This window comes from Bison bison, unplaced genomic scaffold (assembly GCF_000754665.1).
Source record: "Bison bison bison isolate TAMUID 2011002044 unplaced genomic scaffold, Bison_UMD1.0 scf7180017864471, whole genome shotgun sequence".
Classification (NCBI taxonomy): Eukaryota; Metazoa; Chordata; class Mammalia; order Artiodactyla; family Bovidae; genus Bison; species Bison bison.
The window spans coordinates 5,478,641-5,499,341 of record NW_011495032.1 but is presented as its reverse complement, the minus strand read 5'-3'; the positions used below and the strand labels follow the sequence as shown (position 1 = coordinate 5,499,341).

Sequence of the window (20,701 nt, the reverse complement as noted above, 5' to 3'; positions counted from 1 at the left end):
GGAGAAGGCAATGGCACCCCACTCCAGTACTCTTGCCTGGAAAATCCCATGGTTGGAGGACCCTGGTAGGCTGCAGTCCATGGGGCCGCTAAGAGTCGGACACGACTGAGCGACTTCACTTTCACTTTTCACTTTCATGCATTGGAGAAGGAAATGGCAACCCACTCCAGTGTTCTTGCCTGGAGAATCCCAGGGACGGGGCAGCCGGGTGGGCTGCCGTCTATGCGGTCACACAGAGTCGGACATGACTGAGGTGACTTAGCAGCAGCAGCAGCAGCAGCAGCAGACATGTCAAAGTCCCACTCAAGTGACGCCTCTGAGGAGGTCGTCTGTGTGTTGTGGCGCATGTTGTGAGCTGCAAACAGCATTCTTCTCAGTCAGTTAACTGACACCAGGAAAGTGAGGACTGGTTTTCTTTTATGTCCAATGTTACCTCTTTATTGGCTGAACTACTTTAGTTTTACTACAGGAACTTGCAAGATTTGGGTTCAGCAGGTCACACTAACATTCTACAGTTGACTCAAGCTGCTTTGGCTTCTGAGAAAGAAAATAATAATATAAATATATAATAAATCATGGAGTTATTATTTTGATAGTGGGTTGTTATTCCACTTTTAATATGTCTAATGATGTTAATATGTGATGTGAATGTATGTGTGAAGGGGAGAGGAGGAAAATCAACCTTTGCCTTCATCATTTTCGAAATATTTATAAGGATTTTTCAAGATTAGGATTTATACTGTGAAATTTTTTCCTTTTCACTTCTATAAACATCATGCAAGTTAGAAAACACCTTATTAACTAGATATATTTGGATATAAAAATACAAGCTCACATTCACTGGAAATGGAAGTTCAGGGCTAACTGGTTATAGTTAAACCCATGGGTTTAAAACTTAAACCCATTGCACATCTTTATTCTGACTTGAATGCTGAGGGTGCTTTAAGAAAAGCTCCCACCCAGCTTGTTTCCATTTCTGCCTTATGTCAAAGGCACTTGTTATACTTGACTTATTTCGGCTCCTGTCTTCAGCATCTTTAGAGTGCGGACCATTTCCCGTGGGGCTTTGCAGTGGACAGTGCATAGGGCAGGCACTCCACTCATTATAATATTATATAGAAACTTAGAATATAGCTCTTTGGTTCTGGCTTTATGACTTGAATTTTTGAACAGACTAATACACACATGTGGCCAACAATTCAAACAGCACACTGATAGTAATCAGTAAAAGAAAGTATCCTCACCAAAATCTCTTTTCTTGGTTGGCTCTTCTCTCTCTTGGCAGAAGCAACTACTGCTACAAGCACAGAGATATTCTCTGCATCACTGTTATATTTTAAAGGGTATTTTATGAAGGTTCAACATTTAAGTAAGTTTCTAAATTGAGATAGAATTGACATGTAACTGTATATTAGTTCCAGGCATATTAAGTAAGGTTTTGATGGCATTCTGCTACAAGAAAGAAACAATGGAATAGATGAAAGGAAGAATTGGGGTTTGAAGGAAAACAGAAGTGAGCCGTACTTTAAAGCCACACTGGGGTAGCATGTCCCGGTGAAGACACACTCATACGGTTGAGAGTTGAACTGTGAAACCCACAGCTGCACTTTTATCTGTGCCATCCCATACTGAAACGGGGTAAACTTCACTGTCACATTCATCTTCCCATTCGCCGGGATTATTCCTGGGAGGAAAGACATGAGAAAACGTGATGCTTTTTCTTCCTGCCAAGTCCAAGCAAAGAGGCTGACTCACACACACATATATATTCTTCCCATGAGAAGCACAAGTATTTCTAGTATCAGTCTTTTCATTAAATACATGTGAATCAACTTCTGCATGTTCACATTGATCTTATTTACCAACTACTACCTTAATCCTTTATACTCATAACTTGATTGTGCCAGTTATATAAACATACACTATGAGTCAGCATTACTGAGTCAGAAGTGAATTCCCAGAACCGTAACCTTTAAGCCATTATTAATAATTCCCAGATATCAATGTTCATGCTGTGAGCCACAGGAAAAATTAAGGAACACATGTAAAAGTTTGTGTCCAAATAATTTGGTTCCCTATATTTTTGTGTAATTTGATTCTCTCACTTTATATCTTCAGAACAGACAACTGTTCTCTCAAAAGGCAAATGTCACATGATGTTTATTTCTCCTTTGTGTCTCTGGTGCCAACAGGGCTTGGAATGCAATTAAGTGCTCAACAAACATGGAAAGGAAAATAAAGGCAAGGAGGAAAGAAGAATTGATATGCTAGGTGTGAGAAGGGCTACCATTTCTGACTTCCACTGAAGGCTCTCTGGTTTGCTCTCTAGGTGGACTCCTCTGGTCCCCACAGAGGCCTTGCCTGGCAACCCCGCTCCTTCCCATCTAGGGTCCCTCTGAATCTTGGACCACCCTCTGCCTTGCTCTCTATGCCAACCCCAGAGCCCTTTCATTCAGCCATCAGACATTCACTGAGCACCTACTATGTGACAGGCACTGTTTTAGGCTCTTGAAACACAGCAGTAAACAAAGAAAAGTCCCAGGGGACTTCTCTGGTGGTCCAGTGATTAAGGCTCTGCCTGCCAATGCAAGGGGTGCAGGATCTATCCCTAGTCAGGGACTAAGCTCACACATGCCATATGGCGCAGCCCAAACACACACACACACACACACACACACACACACAAAGCCCCAGAGCTCACGGAGTTTACATGCTGGCCAGGATGGCAAATAAAAAGAAATAAGCCAGTGAATATAAATTCTCAAGTCATGTCATGAACACAGAGTAGGCCATGGGGAAGCAAGCGACACACAAGGAGCTATTTGAGACATGTGAACATCAGGTCTCAGGTGAGGAGATGCTGAAGCAGAGGCCTGGATGAGGCGTGGGGCTGCTGCTCCAGTCCCCAGACACTGGCACTCTGGACCCCATGCCTTGGCACTTGCTGTTCCCCAGACTGGAAGCCCTTCCTCCAGATCTTCCTTTAGCTTCCAATCTTCTGGATTACCTCTCTGTCATCTGCCTCCCCTAGTTCAGTCTCACAAAAGCAAATGCCTGCTTGTTACTGCGTTCCCAGCTCAATAAATAAAACTTCAAAGCCTATGTCAGCCCACATGTTACAGAAAACTCCTCCTGATGCTCCATCTGCAGAAGCCTCCACCACCTTCCCTCACCGATACCCTGCGGTCCTCGGGTACCACCCGAACTGTCACTCTGCAAATTTGCCAGTCTCCCAACTAGTCTGCAAGCCCCTAAGGCAGACACCCAGTCCCAGAGCTCTTTCATCTTCTCAGATCCTAAGCGCTGTGCTTCAGAAAAATACATAAAACACCCACTATTAATAGAATTAATGACAGTAAAGTTTCAGGATACAAAATCAATATAGAAAAATCAGTTGTGTTTCTATACACCAACAACAAACTATGAGAAAATGAAATGAAAAATCAATTCCATTTACAATTGCAACAAAAAGAATAAAATGCCTTGAAATAAATTTTTTCCAGTTTTATTGAGAAATAACAAACATCTCTGTATAAATTTAAGGTATGAAGCATGATGGTTTGACTTCCGTATTTGTGAAATAATCACCACAATGGGTTTAACTAACATCCATCATTCTAAATAGACACAATAAAAAGAAAGCCCAGCAATAAACTCATGCATATATGGTCAATTAATTGGCAACAAAGGATCCTAGAATATACGAAAGGGCAAGGACAATCTCTTCAGTAAAGTGTTGGGAGGACTGAACAGCCACATGCTAAAGAATAAAACTGAACCACTATCTTACACCACATACAAAAGTAAAATTCAGGAGGGAGGATTAATTTGGAGTTTGGGATCAACAGATACTCTACATAAAATGGATAAGCAACAAAGACCTACTATATAGCACAGGGAACTTTACTCAATATCTTGGAATAACAATCTTTCAGGGAAAATAATCTAAAAAGTGACTATATTTTGTATATATATAACTGAATCACTTTGCTGTATACCTAAAAGTAACACAACACTGTAAATCAACTATATTTCAATAAAAAATTTAAAGATTAAAAAAATGATTTCAAAATGGATTAAAGACTTGAATGTAAGAACTGACAATATAATTCCTAGAAGAAAACAAAGAAAAAAGCTCCTTGACATTGGTCTTGACAATGATTTTGGGAATTTGATACCAAAAGCAAAGGCTACAAAAGCAAAAACACATGAAACCACACCAAGTTCAAAAGCTTCTGCGCAACCAAAGAAGACATCAACAAAATGAAAAGACAACCTATGGAAGGGAAGGAAATATTGTAAACCACATATCCAACAGGGCATGAATACCCAAGATACACAAGGATATCATATAACTCAATAACAAAACACCAAGATAACCCAACTTTTTCAAATGAGCAGAGGACCCAAACAGACACTTTCCCAAAGAAGATAAACAAATGTCCAACAGGTACATGTTCAACATCACTAATCATCAGGAAAATGCAAATAAAATGAGATTATTATTTCACACCTGTTAGAATGGCTATTATCAAAGAAATAACAAATCCTGGCAAGAAGGTAGAAAAAAGGGCACACTTGTGCAGTGCTGGAAATGCAAACTGGTGCAGTCACTACGGAAAACAGTACGGAGGTTTCCTCGAAACCTAAGGAATTATCATATGATCCAGCAATCTCACATCTGGGTATATATGCAAAGGGAATGAAATCATTATTTTGAAGAGGTAGATGTACTCCCACATTCACTGCAGCATTATTCACAATATCCAGGGGAATGAAAATACTCTGTGTCCACTGACAGATGAAAGGATAAAGAAGATGTGGCATATACATACATACATATATATATATATATATATATAATGCAATATTATTCAGTGTTAAAGAAGAAGGTAAACCTGCCATTTGTGACAACATGTATGAATTTGGGTGGCATTATGGCAAGTAAAATAAGCCAAAGACAGATACTGTAAGGTATCATTTACACACACATTCAGAAGAAAAAAAAGTCTAATTCTGAGAAATAGAGAGTTGAAAAATGTTACCAGGGGCTGGGAGTGGGGAGGTGGTGGTAAGGAGAATTTGGTAAAAGGGTACAAACTTTCAATTATAGAATGAATGAGGTCTGAGGCTTTAACATAAAACAAGGTGACTATACTTGAAATTTGCTGAGAGAATAGAACTTAAATGTTTCACCAATAAAAAAGGCAGCTCTGTGAGGTGATGGATATTCATTAACTCAATGACAGAATCCTTTCATGATGCGTACACACGTCAAATCATCACATTATATACTTAAAAAGCTTATAATTTTATGTATAAAATTATATCCATATCATATACATGTCATTATACCTCAATAAATCTGAAAAAAACACAAAACAAAAACAAAACTATTTTAGGATTCACAGCAGGCCACAATGGGTGGATATTTAAATCCCAAACCTAAACATCAAGAGAGAAACTGGGAAGCAGAAGTCAGTTCAGGTGGAGATTTCATTCTCAGAGGTCCTGAGTATCTTTGGGATCTACATCCTTTGGGGCATGCAAAGACAGATGGTCCGTGCCACATGTGAGACAAATTCCTTAGACCCTTCACTAAGATTCTGAAGGCTTGAATAGATATAATATTCCCATTTTATTTGAACCTGTATTAAAGGTGACTATGAAACCATGTAAGTACCAGAAGTTAAAACTAGAATTAGAATGGATTAACTCCTGATTTCAAGTTTTGACTCTGGGGTGCAACTGACCTGAATATAAAGTATAAATTATCTGCATGATAAAGATTATCCCAAACTGTGTTTACTCCCAAGTTTCCGGTTCTGATTTACATTATCAGATATGTAAAGTCTGTTACTGTTACACATTTGAAAATAACACGTTCAAATGTGGCTTATTCTCTTTCATAACCTGGGACCTACTTTCCAAGTCATCTTCAATCTGAGAACCGTCAGGAAATTGGCAACTTGAGAATTAATTCTCCTTACCTGATGTTGGCTCCACAGTAAAGGCCTGATGAGGATGAACCACAGTGACATGAAACTCGAAATCCACAGGGCAACTGCACCACAAAGGAATCACGTAGCTTTTGCTGCAAAAAAAGAAGAAGAAAACTGTAAAATATTATTTGTCTTTGTAACTAGCTCTTTTGGTATCAAAGAATACTCAGGTTATGTAATAAACAGCCACAACCACGAGGAGAGTCAACCCTCACACACTCATTCCCGGGTAACAGCTAGCCTACAGCACATTCTGGGTGCTGTGGCAGGGGCATGTCTCAGAGAGCCCTGAGCCTATCCTGATGGCAAAGTGAAATGACCCTTTTGCAGTAGTAGTTTTGGGGATATCAGTCGCTCAGTCGTGTCCGACTCTTTGCGACCCCATGAATCGCAGCATGCCAGGCCTCCCTGTCCATCACCAACTCCCGGAGTTCACTCAGACTCATGTCCATCGAGTCAGTGATGCCATCCAGCCATCTCATCCTCTGGCGTCCCCTTCTCCTCCTGCCCCCAATCCCTCCCAGCATCAGAGTCTTTTCCAATGAGTCAACTCTTTGCATGAGGTGGCCAAAGTACTGGAGTTTCAGCTTTAGCATCATTCCTTCCAAAGAACACCCAGGGCTGATCTCCTTCACAATGGACTGGTTGGATCTCCTTGCAGTCCAAGGGACTCTCAAGAGTCTTCTCCAACACCACAGTTCAAAAGCATCAATTCTTCGGTGCTCAGCCTTCTCCACAGTCCAACTCTCACATCCATACATGACCACAGGAAAAACCATAGCCTTGACTAGACAAACCTTTGTTGGCAAAGTAATGTCTCTGCTTTTGAATATGCTATCTAGGTTGGTCATAACTTTTCTTCCAAGGAGTAAGCGTCTTTGGGGATATAGTAGATTTCAAATACGGTTTGAAAAATGATGCCAGGAGTATTTTTACTTGGCCTTAAATTCATTATTTGGAAATACTCCAAATATAAAGAAAATACTGAAAATAATAAAAGAAAGATCCCTTTATCCACTACCAAGCTCTATAAAATCTTCTGCTTTGGGTAAACCAATGTCTTATTTTAACAGATATAAAACATGCAGAACAGTTCAAGCTCCCTGCCTACCTCTCCCTGGTCCTCTGCTCCTTCTTGCCTCCCCAGGGGTGTATTCACCATCATTCCCATGGATTTTAGAAATATCACCACGTACGTATGTACCCATGTGTTAGTTTTGCCCAGCGTTATGCTTTGAGATTGATCCATGATGACATGTGAAGTTCTGTTCATTTGTTTTAACCAGCGATAAGTAGTTTGTTGTTTGTCGACATCATCTTTCTCTCTCTGCTCTCGTGCTGAAAGGTGTATAGGTTGTCTGTGCCTTTTCACTACTTCAGGATGGTAAAGACAGTCCTTTGGGGGACTCCTTATGCATGTGGACCAGAGCTGCTCTAGCTGTGACTAGAGAAATGGAATTACTGGTTAGCGGTAAAGTGAAATTATCAGCTTTGCTAGGTATGGCCTACGTACCCTCTGAAGCACTTGAACCAATTTATCCTCCCATAAGCAGCATCTGATTACCAACACAGGATTCTCAGACATTGTAACTTCTTCCAACTTGATGAGGGTGAAATAGTATGTCACTTTATTTTCATTTCTTTGAGGTTGACCCTACTACTCATTTTACCCTTGCATTTCCTCTTCTATGAATTGCCTGTGTGTATTCTTTGCCCATTTTTCTACTGGATTATTCTATTCTCTTATTAACTTGTAACTTTTAGATATTAATGTTTTTAATTACATCCATTGATATACTCAAGATAAGGGTCATTATACAGAGTAATCACTTCAGCCAACAATGAGATGAATACTTCATAGCTTTTTTATTTTTTATTTTTTTTTTAAAAGAATCTATAGTTTTTATTGCTGTACCACCTCTTCCTCCTTTCTAGTATCACATCACCATGACCACGCATATACCCAGTACATACTTTATGAAAAATTATATTACACTGAGCTACGTTTACTTGGAGAAGGAAACAGCAACCCACTCCAGTACTCTTGCTTGGAAAATCCCATGGACAGAGGAGCCTGGTAGGCTGCAGTCCACGAGGTTGCAAAGAGTTGCAAAGAGTCAGACACTGAGTGACTTCACTTTCACTTTCATGTTTACTAAGTATACAGGGAATAAAGAGAAAACATGACATTTTTCAGAAAGAGGTCTTTTTTTTATGCCATATCTGCTGCAACATTTCTTCAAGACAATGTACATAATAACTGTTATGAATATCTAGAATTAAAGGCACATTTTAAAAACCAGTCTTTTACATTAATAGATGTACCTACTTACTCTGTTGGCTGACTGAGAAAGAAAGTACCATCTGTGGTCTGAGGCTGCTAGAAGCTTCCAAGAATTATTCTCCCTTGGGCCTTTTCTCCACCTCTTCTATAGCTGATAACTTCCTCCCCTGAAGGTATCTGTTGAGCCCTCACTGTGTATATGACACCAGATCTAAGTGTTGAGTAGCTTTGCAGAATTCAAAGAGTATCCAGTACCCTCTTTGAGTAGCTTGTCTCCCTCCCCCCGCCCCCCACGAAGGAAAAGCAGCAGTTCCTTTCAAAGGCAAGCCACTGCTGCAGTATAATGCCAGGAATCACTTTCTAAGTTCCTTTTCAAGGAAAGCTAGGTCGCTATAAAGTATCAAGAGACTGCCACTTTACTATGTAATGTATTATGTACATTTCTAGTCTTAATTCTTTTATGAATTGCTTATAAAAAAAGATGGTCAAATTAACCAGTTTTCACTAATCTTCCCATTCTTTTAATGTAAATTATTGGCCACCCTTGGGGCCAGAGCTGAGAGCAGCAACTTTTGGAAGGCGAAAGCAAGATCAGCAGGTTTCTGGCCACTGTGGTTCAAGTCAGAAATCGTTTATCTGCATTAACTCTTGTTCTAAAGTGTTCACATTTTAAAACACCTGTGGGTGAAGGTATTCATAGAGTAAATGTCTGCTTTGTACACCAAAACAACTTGACCCTGTGAACCTGTGTTCATCTGGAAGCCTTATTGCTGAAAATGGAGCTGTCATCAGGCCTCTACACTCAGGACATTGCAAGCATGCCACGTGTGCTTACCTAACCAAGGACCAAATGCAGCCAAGTTGCAATAGCAACAGCACAGGAATACTAGAAGAAACAGCATATATCACTGCAGGGAAAGATCATCCTTCTTTCCATTCCTGGTGAATGGTTTTAAAGCTGAAAGTCTGTTTTTTTTCCTTCTATTCTTTCAAAAAGGCCCATAAAATAGATCACCATTACATTTATCATCCTTTTCTACTTTTTAAAATTTTTTTTCATAAAATCAATCACAGATGTGTGCTTAAACTATTTAGGAACATTTTGATGTTTCAGATCAGATCAAATCAGATCAGTCGCTCAATCGTGTCTGACTCTTTGCGACCCCATGAATCGCAGCACACCAGGCCTCCCTGTCCATCACAAACTCCCAGAGTTCACTCAGACTAACGTCCACCGAGTCAGTGATGCCATCCAGCCATCTCATCCTCTGTCGTCCCCTTCTCCTCTTGCCCCCAATCCCTCCCAGCATCAGAATCTTTTCCAATGAGTCAACTCTTTGCATGAGGTGGCCAAAGTACTGGAGTTTCAGCATTAGCATCATTCCTTCCAAAGAAATCCCAGGGCTGATCTCCTTCAGAATGGACTGGTTGGATCTCCTTGCAGTCCAAGGGACTCTCAAGAGTCTTCTCCAACACCACAGTTCAAAAGCATCAATTCTTTGGCGCTCAACCTTCTTCACAGTCCAACTCTTACATCCATACATGACCACTGGAAAAACCATAGCCTTGACTAGACGAACCTTTGTTGGCAAAGTAATGTCTCTGCTTTTGAATATGCTATCTAGGTTGGTCATAACTTTCCTTCCAAGAAGTAAGCGTCTTTTAATTTCATGGCTGTAGTCACCATCTGCAGTGATTTTGGAACCCAGAAAAATAAAGTCTGACACTGTTTCCACTGTTTCCCCATCTATTTCCCATGAGGTGATGGGACTGGATGCCATGATCTTCGTTTTCTGAATGTTGAGCTTTAAGCCAACTTTTTCACTCTCCACTTTCACTTTCATCAAGAGGCTTCTTAGTTCCTCTTCACTTTCTGCCATAAGGGTGGTGTCATCTGCTTATCTGAGGTTATTGATATTTCTCCCGGCAATCTTGATTCCAGCTTGTGTTTCTTCCAGTCCAGCGTTTCTCATGATGTACTCTGCATATAAGTTAAATAAACAGGGTGACAATATACAGCCTTGACGAACTCCTTTTCCTATTTGGAACCAGTCTGTTGTTCCATGTCCAGTTCTAACTGTTGCTTCCTGACCTGCATACAGATTTCTCAAGAGGCAGGTCAGGTGGTCTGGTTCCATAGCTTTTTTATTTTTTTTAACCAACTCATAAATTCTGTCCTAAATCAGGCTCTATTAGAAGTATCAGTTCATCCATCTTAACTGTATGAGATGCTTTCTAATTCTGAAATACAGGGTACCTAAAAGTCATTACGTTTTTCGAGGCAATTCAACCTAACAGACACTTAGGCCCCACTGAGCTTCAGGTATTTTATAGCACTGGGTATATAAAACTAACATTACAAATTATATATCTCTCAAGATGCCCGAACCTGGTCCCTGAAGATTAGGTCCGTGACTCACAAGCCACCTGGGCTGTATGGGCCTCCAGTCAGTATCCCCAGGGGTCTGCTCAGAGCTACCCCAGCAGCTGCTCAGGGATCCTCTGCTAAAAGTTGAATGTTTACATTTTCCTGAACTAAAACACAAACAAAAACTGGTAGTGCTTTTTATATTTACCCAATCTGTAGCTAACTTCAAAGCTCTGATAATTCCCATAGAAAAGGTGTCAGAGTATTTGTTTAATGATGATTACATGAAGCCAAGTTCCTGATGCATTAATCAGTCGGAAAAACAAACAATTCCTTAAGGGCACAAAATTCCAAGTGGCTTGATTCAGGAGACACACCAGTGCCAGGAATACATAGGCAGTGGAAAAACTGAACTTGGTTTTCATCGTTGCAGTTCACACTACAAATATCAAATTATGTGACTGGTTTCCTTCATCATAAATCAAGGGAGATCTACATTAATTTGGGTCAAGAGAAATTCTGGCAGATAGGAAGCTTAGGTTATTTAGAAGTTTTCCATATGTGAAGAAACAGAATCCCATTAGATTCTGGGGGCCTTAAAAATTCTCAACTAAATTCCATTGCTAAAATACAATAAAAAGTGACTGGCAGTGAAAAAACATGAATAAATATACATATTCTATGCTTATTAATCCTCAGATGCAGATAGGAGCCTGAATTAGAGTTCTTCTATGATTTATAGAAAGTAGCCAATTAAAATATTAAAGCAGAACTTTCCTGGTGGACCAGTGGTTGGGAGTTCTCCTGCCACTGCAGGAGACATAGGTTTGATCCCTGGTCCAGGAGGATTCCATATGCCATGGGGCAGCTGGGTCTGTATGCTGTGGGTGCTGAGGCCCTCGTGTCCAAGAGCTCATATACCACAAAAGAGACTGCCCTCCCCATCCCTACCACCCATCCCTGCTCTCTGCAATTAGCAGGGGCCCTGCATGCAGTGGCGAGGGCCCAGCACAACCAAAATAAAAATAAATAAATAATATTAAAAAAATTAAAGCAGATAGAAGTTAATACTCTTCAAGTAAAGACAACTTTTATCCCTGCTACTTTATTATTTAAACATTTAATCAATTACATTAAGGCTATGTATAAAAATATATTAAGCACTTGAAAAGACTTATGACTTATTTTTAATAAAATCCAACTCAAACTTTTTAAATACCAGTCTTTTGACCATGTACAAACTCTGTGCCTATTAGAAGAAAAGAGTACCAGTTTCCCTCACAGAAAGTAAATATTATAAAATAATATAAACGCAAATTTCTTTCTTGTCCCTTTTCTAAATAAATGCTAGAAGAGGGCCAGACACAGCATTAATTTCCAGTAAATTATATAACATTTGTTTCTACTTTACTCTTATGTTATTTTCATCATTTACCCTAAAATCTAACATTGTGTTAGTTAGGAGTAATCAACGATTTCTTGAGAGAATGTATAATCTTGTGAACTTATTGGGGATAACATAAAAGCAAATTTCCTCTCTAATTAAAAAACCTCCATGTTTAGAGAGTGGACTGAGTGAGCCATCTTGACGTAAATAGTACTGGACTCCTTTTTGGAGAGTGAAGGTTGACTGATAATGTCACTGAGAGGGACTGTATGGGGCCTTCCTGGAACAGACTCCCTGCCCTGACCCCCATGTCCTCTACCTGCCTCTTCACTTTGGAAAAACTGTGGCCTCCTAGACCTTTCCTGAGTTCCAAAGAGTCAATTTAATCAGAGAATGAGAAAATGGAGAAAGAAAGGAAAACCATCAGGCAAGACAAAATTCTAACACTTTAGCCATTAGACAAAGTCAAGGATCTTCTTCCTCCTCAAGGGCTATAGATAATATTCTGGGCCACATCCTTTGAGCTGTCTTGTAGATACTGAGATTCCCACCAGGTGGGAGAAGTTACTGGTATGCTACCCACAAGCATGTAGACTCCAGACCGGTTGGAACCAGAAGGTTGATGATGCTGACTCCTGATAACCTCACCATAATCCAATTAGAAGTATGTCCATGAGCTGACCACACACCCCACTACCCTCTTTCCTCACTCTGTCTTTAAAAACTTTTCCCTGAAACCTTTCAAGGAGTTCAGGCCTTTTAAGCACTAGGTGTCTAGACTCCTTCTTGGGTGCCTGTAATTAACACTGCACTTTCCTTCACCACGACCTGGTGTCATTAGGATGGCTTTGCTGCACATGGGCAAGCAGACCCAAGCATGAGTCAGTAACAGTAAAAAGCATGACAGATGCCAACTTATTACAAGATGCTCGATTCAGAGGCCACAGTAAATTAATCAACAGCTATTACATGTTACTTGTAACCATCAAGATAAAGGGAAGCCTCTTCACAGAGACATACATAAAATTTAAACCATAATGTAGACTATGTAAACACGTCAATTTAGCAGGACTTTTCCCTTGTCAATTACTCACTGATATAGGAATCGCTTAGAGATCCAAAGCTGTGGACAGCAATGATGTATTCGCATGAGACCCACTCCTTTTCAAATGTACAGAAGACTCATGAGAAAATCGAATCTGAGTGAGCTCATCTATATTGGGACTTCCCTGGCGGTCCAGTGGTTAAGAATCTGCCTTACAATGCAGTAGACATGGGTTTGATCCCTGGTCGGGGAACTCAGATCCCACATGCTGGGGGGCAGCTAAGCCCATGTGCTACAACTGAGCCTGTGGGCCTCACCTACAGAGCCCATGCACTCTGGGGTCCCTGCACCATAACTAGAGAGAAGACTCTGTGCTGCAACTGAGAGCCTGAGTATCTCAACCAAGAGCCGAAGCAGGCAAAAATAAATACATAAATATGAAAACAAACCCATTTTTTGTCTACTGAGAGGTGGATCCCCAGTCTCCTTCCCTGGGATCTGGGCTCTCTGGCCACTCAGCTCCTGGAGAGCAGCAGAAATAACGATGCTGCACTGCTTTCCTAAGGCCATACCCAGGAGACTGGCATCCCTCGATCCTCCTGGGTGCTTACCTTGTTGCCAGGTTGGCAGGAAGCACAAGCAGCCTTTGGAGAGACCCATGTGGAGAGAACCGAGGCTACCAGCCCTGCACCCAGCTCAGCCCAGGAAACAGCAGCGTGCGAGTGGACCAATCTGGGAAGTGGATCCCTTGGCTTGGCTAAGCAGCCTCAGCTGACTCTGCACAAAGCAGGGCAACTTTCTCCATCAAGGAGCCTTCAAAACGTAGATCCAGGAGCAAAATAAATGACTGCTGTTACTTTAAGCCACTGCTTCTAGGGTGGTTTGTTACACAGCAGTAAGCAAAAACCAGACCCAGACAGCATTCTCTCTTCCTCACCTCATTTCTCCCTTAGTGAATGACTGCCTTTACCCCATTTCTGGTGGGAATCTTAACTTGGACATTTTAAGGTCGTTTTCTCTTTTCAGTAGTCGCTCTTCACATGTCCCAGCCATGTGCTTGTGCCTCAGCCAACCGAGAAGGTAAGCACTATTATTCTGCCCATTTCATAGATAAACAAACTGACCAGTGTGGGGCTGTCCAAGGACATACGGTTAATAAGAAATGAGGTTGGAATGGGAGGGTCACAAGGTGGCAGAGTAGAAGGACATGCACTCATCTTCTCCTCTGAGAACTCCAAAATTACAACTCGCTGCTGAACAACCATTGACAGGAGGATGTTGGATCACACCAAAAAAAGATACCCCATGTCCAAGGGCAAAGGAGAAACCCCAGCAAGACAGTAGGAGGGGCAAAATTGCATTTAGAATCAAACCTCATACCTGCCAGAGACACTTGGAGGGCTCAAACAAAACCTGGTGCACACCAGGAGACCCCAAAGAGACTGAGCCAGACCTGCCTTTGAGTGTTTGAGTGTCCCCTGTGGAGGACAGGTCAGCAGTGGCCTGTCACAGGTGCAGGGGCTCTGGGTACAGCAGACCTGAGTGTGGCATAAGCCCTCTTAGAGGAGGTCACTATTAACGCCACCATGGAGCCGCCAGAACTTATCCAGGACTAGGGAAACAGACTCTTGGAGGGCTGAAACAAAACCTTGTGTGCACCAGGACCCAGAAGAAAGGAGCAGTCAGACCCACAAAAGACTGACCCAGACTTGCCTGTTGAGTGTCCAGAAGTCTCCGGCAGAGGCATGCCTCGGCAGTGGCCTGCTGCAGGGTCAGAGGCACCGAGTGCAGCAGTGCACAGGACCTTTTCAAGGAGGTTGCCATTATCTTCATTACGTCCGCCATAGTTTGATCTCAAGTCAAACAACAGGGAGGGAACATAGTCCCGCCCATCAACAGAAAATTGGATTAAAATTTACTGAGCATGGCTCCACCCATCAGAACCAAGAACCAGTTTCCCCCACAGTCAGTCTCTCCCGTCAGGAAGCTTCCGTAAGCCTCTTATCCTTACACCTCAGAGGGCAGACAGAATGAAAATCACAATCACAGAAAACTGATCACATGGACCACAGCCTTGTCTAACTCAAGGAAACTATAAGCCATGCCACGTCAGTTCAGTTCAGTTCAGTCGCTCTGTCGTGTCCGACTCTTTGCCACCCCGTGAACCACAGCACTAGGTCTCCCTGTCCATCACCAACTCCTGGAGTCCACCCAAATCCATGTCCATCGAGTCGGTGATGCCATCCAACCATCTTATCCTCTGTCATCCCCTTCTCCTCCTGCCCTCAATCTTTCCCAGCATCAGGGTCTTTTTAAATGAGTCAGCTCTTCGCAACAGGTGGCCCAAAGTATTGGAGTTTCAGCTTTAACATCAGTCCTTCCAATGAACACCCAGGACTGATCTCCTTTAGGATGGACTGGTTGGATCTCCTTGCAGTGTAGGGCCACCCAAGACAGATGGGTCATGGTGGAGAGTTCTGACAAAATGTGGTCCACTGGAGAAGGGAATGGCAAACCATTTCAGCACTCTTGCCTTGAGAACCCTGTGAACGGTATGAAAAGGCAAAAAGATATGACACTGAAAGATGAACTCCCCAGGTCGGTAGGTGCCCAATATGCTACTGGAGAAGAGTGGAGAAACAACTCCAGAAAAAATGAAGAGATGGAGCCAAAGCAAAAACAATGCCCAGTTGTGGATGTGACTGGTGATGGAAGAAAAGTCCAATGCTGTAAAGAACAATATTGCATAGGAACCTGGAATGTTAGGTCCAAGAATCAAGGCAAATTGGAAGTGGGCAAATAGGAGATGGCAAGAATGAACACTGACATTTTAGGAATCAGTGAACTAAAATGGACTGGAATGGATGAATTTAACTCAGATGACCATTATATCTACTACCGTGGGCAAGACTCCCTTAGAAGAAATGGAGTGGCCTTCATAGTCAACCAAAGAGTCCGAAATGCAGTACTTGGGTACAATCTCAAAAACAACAGAATGATCTCTGTTTATTTCCAAGGCAAACCAGTCAATATCACAGTAATCCAAGTCTATGCCCCAACCACTGGAGAAGGCAATGGCACCCCACTCCAGTACTCTTGCCTGGAAAATCCCATGGATGGAGGAGCCTGGTAGGCTGCAGTCCATGAGGTTGCTAAGAGTCGGACACGACTGAGCGACTTCACTTTCACTTTTCACTTTCATGCACTGGAGAAGGAAATGGCAACCCACTCCAGTATTCTTGCCTGGAGAATCCCAGGGATGGGGGAGCCTGGTAGGCTGCCGTCTATGGAGTCACACAGAGTCGGACACGACTGAAGCGACTTAGCAGCAGCAGCAGCCCCAACCACTAATGCTGAAGAAGTGGAAGTTGAACGGTTCTATGAAGACCTACAAGACCTTATAGAATTAACATCCAAAAAAGATGTCCTTTTCATTATAGGGGACTGGATTGCAAAAGTAGGAAGTCAAGAGATACCTGGAGTAACAGGCAAGTTTGGCCTTGGAGTACAGAATGAAGCAGAGCAAAGGCTAATAGAGTTTTGCCAAGAGAACGCACTGGTCATAGCAAACACCCTCTTCCAACAACACAAGAGAAGACTCTGCAAATGGACATCATCAGATGGCCAACAATGAAATCAGATTCATTATATTCTTTGCAACCAAAGATGGAGAAGCTCTAAGCAGTCAGCAAAAAGAAGACTGGGAGCTGACTAGGGCTAAGATCATGAACTCCTTATTGCCTAATTCAGACTTAAATTGAAGAAAGTAGGGAAAACCACTAGACCATTCAGATATGACCTAAATCAAATCCCTTACGATTATACAGTGGAAGTGAGAAATAGATTCAAGGGATTAGATCTGATAGATACAGTGCCTGAAGAAATATGGACGGAGGTTTGTAACATTGTATAGGAGGCAGTGATCAAGACCATCCCCAAGAAAAAGAAATGCAAAAATGCAAAATGGTTGTCTGAGGAGGACTTACAAATAGCTGAGAAAAGGAAAGATATACCCATTTGAATGCAGAGTTCCAAAGAATAGCAAGGAGACATAAGAAAGCCTTCCTCAGTGATCAATGCAAAGAAACAGAGGAAAACAATAGAATGGGAAAGACAAGAGATCTCTTCAAGAAAATTAGAGATATCAAGGGAACATTTCATGCAAAGATGGGCATAATAAAGGACATAAACAGTATGGACCTAACAGTACCAGAAGATATTAAGAAGAGGTGGCAAGAATACACGGAAGAACTGTACAAAAAAGATCTTCATGACACAGATAACCATGATGGTGTGATCACTCACCTAGAGCCAGACATCCTGGAATGAGAAGTCAAGTGGGCCTTAGAAAGCATCATGGTGAACAAAGCTGGTGGAGGTGATGGAATTTCAGCTGAGCTATTTCAAATCCTAAAAGATGATGCTGTTAAAGTGCTGCACACAATATACCAGCAAATTTGGAAAATTCAGCAGTGGCCACAGGACTGGAAAAGGTCAGTTTTCATTCCAGTCCCAAAGAAAGGCAATGCTAAAGAATCTTCAAACTACCACACAATTGCACTCATCTCACACGCTAGTAAAGTAATGCTCAAAATTCTCTAAGCCAGGCTTCAACAGTATGTGAACCATGAACTTCCAGATGTTCAGGCTAGATTTAGAAAAGACAGAGGAAACAGAGATCAAATTGCCAACATCTGTTGGATAATCGAAAAAGCAAAAGAGTTCCAAAAAACATCTACTTCTGCTTTATTTACTATGCCAAAGCCTTTGACTGTGTGGATCACAACAAACTGTGGACAATTCTTAAAGAGATCAGAATACCAGACCACCTTACCTGCCTCCTGAGAAATCTGTATGTAGGTCAAGAAGCATCAGTTAGAATGGGACATGGAACAACAGACTGGTTCCAAATTGGGAAAGGAGTACCTCAAGGCTGTATATTGTCACCCTGCTTATTTAACTTACATGCAGAGTACATCGCTGGAAGAAATAGTAATAACCTCAGATATGCAGATAACACCACCAGTGGCAGAAAATGAAGAAGAACTAAAGAGCCTCTTGATGAAAGTGAATGAGGAGAGTGAAAAAATCGGATTAAAACTCAACATTCAGAAAACTAAGATCATGGAATCCAGTCCCATCACTTCATGGCAAATAAATGGGGAAACAATAGAAACAGTGACAGTCTTTATTTTCTTGGGCTCCAAAATCACTGTAGATGGTGACTGCAGCCATGAAATGAAAAGACACTTGCTCCTTGGAAGAAAAGCTATGATCAACCTAGACAGAATATTCAAAAGCAGAGACATCGCTTTGCCAACAAAGGTCTGTCTAGTCAAAGCTATGTTTTTCCAGTAGCTATGTATGAATGTGAGAGTTGGACTATAAAGAAAGCTGAGCACCAAAGAATTGATGCTTTTGAACTGTGGTGTTGGAGAAGACTCTTGAGTGTCCCTTGGACTGCAAGGAGATCCAACCAGTCCATCCTAAAGGAAATCAGTCCTGAATATTCATTGGAAGGACTGATGCTGAAGCTGAAACTCCAATACTTTGGCCACCTGATGTGAAGAACTGACTCATTGGGAAAGACCCTGATGCTGGGAAAGATTGAAGGTAGGAGGAGAAGGTGACGACAGAGGATGAGATGGTTGGATGGCATCACTGACGCAGTGGACATGAGTTTCAGCAAGCTCCTGGAGTTGGTGGTGGACAGAGAAGCCTGGCATGCTGCAGTCCATGGGGTCACGACTAACTGACTAAGGTGGGAGTGAAAGCCAGGACCCCAGGACCCCGAGCTCTTAACTGTCATGCTATGTCCCTCTCCTCGGTCTCTAACAACCACAAAAAACTAAGACATCTCACTGTTCACACCTACAGCTTCTTCCCCATTGATTTTCTCTTCAAAACTGATCCCTTTGGGCTTTATTTGCTGAGCTTTTTGAAAGGCAAGTTCTTCAATTAGTCCATCATCAAGAAAGGCTTCTAAAGTCCCAGGACTTTTTCTCAAATATTACCAACCTCCCCTCAAGTCCTGGCATGCGTGTAGAGAGAAAGGGGTGGGGGTGTCTGGGGACTGGCCAGTTAGTTTCCTTCAAGCCTGAGGTGTAAACTGCTGTATTCAGAAGATGACCAACAAAAATAGAAAGAAATCAGACAAAATGATTAGTTTCTCGATAAGCCAGATCCCCAGATGAATGTGCCACAATTTGAAAAGATATGAAGAATGCAGAGTAAATTATGTTTCCGATTTCAAAGTATGCCCTTGCAATCTCAGATAATTTATGTTCCTGTGAACTTCCATATGCTGCTTATCTCACTTTCAAAGACACAGTTAACTGGGACTGGGGCCTCAAACCAGAAGCACAGTGGACCCAGGATTTTTAATGACATAGTCAAATAAGGACAAACACAAATTTATATAAAGAAATGGTCACTTAACAGGCATCTAATTTTTTTTTTTTTTTGCCTTTACAGAATTATATACCATCCTTACTTTAGACTCAGCTTAGACCAATATTGGGCTTCCCAGGTGGTGCTGGTGGTAAAGGATCCACTTGCCAAGGCAGGAGACATAAGAGACATGGGTTCAAACCCTGGGTGGGGAAGATCCCCTGGAGGAGGGAATGGCAACCCACTCCAGTATTCTTGCCTGGAGAATCCCATGGACAGAGGAGGCTGGTGGATTACAGTCCATGGGGTTGCAAAGAGTTGGACATGACTGAAGTGACTAAGCACACACACACACAGACCAATGTTAGAGGCAAAGACCAAGAAGGAGGCAAGGAGTCAGGGAGGTTTGATGTTTTTTCTCTTGCTGGTGTGACTGTCAAGTTCCCTTCTTGCCCTTAATTCAATTTCTTCCCCAACCCTACTTAGTTCTCCCCACTGGTAAAATTTTACACACATCCCAGTAGTTTAGGAAAAGATGGAATTGTGGAAACACTAGGGAACAACCAGAAGTATTATTAAATGAGGTCCCCTTGCATACTTGGTTAAGGAAGTTAAGATATTTCTCTGGCGGTAGGGTGGGGAAGGGAACTGAATTTCAAAGAAGTTAGAGGTGACCTAGTGACATGTTACCTGTCGTTCACAGAGACAATATGTACCCAATTCATATTTCTAAATACCTTTTTTAGAAAATGTATATACCATAAAATTTACCCATTCCCACCCTTTGGCAGAAAGTGAAGAGGAACTAAAAAGCCTCTTGATGAAAGTGAAAGTGGAGAGTGAAAAAGTGGGCTTAAAGCTCAACATTCAGAAAACGAAGATCATGGCATCCGGTCCCATCACTTCATGGGAAATAGATGGGGAAACAGTGGAAACAGTGTCAGCCTTTACTTTTTTGGGCTCCAAAATCACTGCAGATGGTGACTGCATCATGAAATTAAAAGATGCTTACTCCTTGGAAGGAAAGTTATGACCAACCTAGATAGCATATTCAAAAGCAGAGACATTACTTTGCCAACAAAGGTCCGTCTAGTCAAGGCTATGGTTTTTCCTGTGGTCATGTATGGATGTGAGAGTTGGACTGTGGAGAAGGCTGAGCACCGAAGAATTGATGCTTTTGAACTGTGGTGTTGGAGAAGACTCTTGAGAGTCCCTTGGACAGATG

At 41.8% G+C, this 20,701-nt stretch overlaps 1 protein-coding gene across 2 annotated transcripts in view; it reads right to left on the bottom strand.

The window, feature by feature from the left end:
* Nucleotides 1–20,701, bottom strand: part of CFAP221 (cilia and flagella associated protein 221) — a 138,535-nt gene that overhangs the window by 77,828 nt on the left and 40,006 nt on the right. For both annotated transcript variants that reach the window (XM_010860794.1, XM_010860795.1), the window contains exons 7-8: nt 5,991–6,094; nt 1,525–1,684 (exon numbers count right to left, since the gene is read on the bottom strand). In XM_010860794.1, the coding sequence (XP_010859096.1) occupies nt 1,525–1,684; nt 5,991–6,094 (264 nt within the window). The remainder of the gene's footprint in view (nt 1–1,524; nt 1,685–5,990; nt 6,095–20,701) is intronic.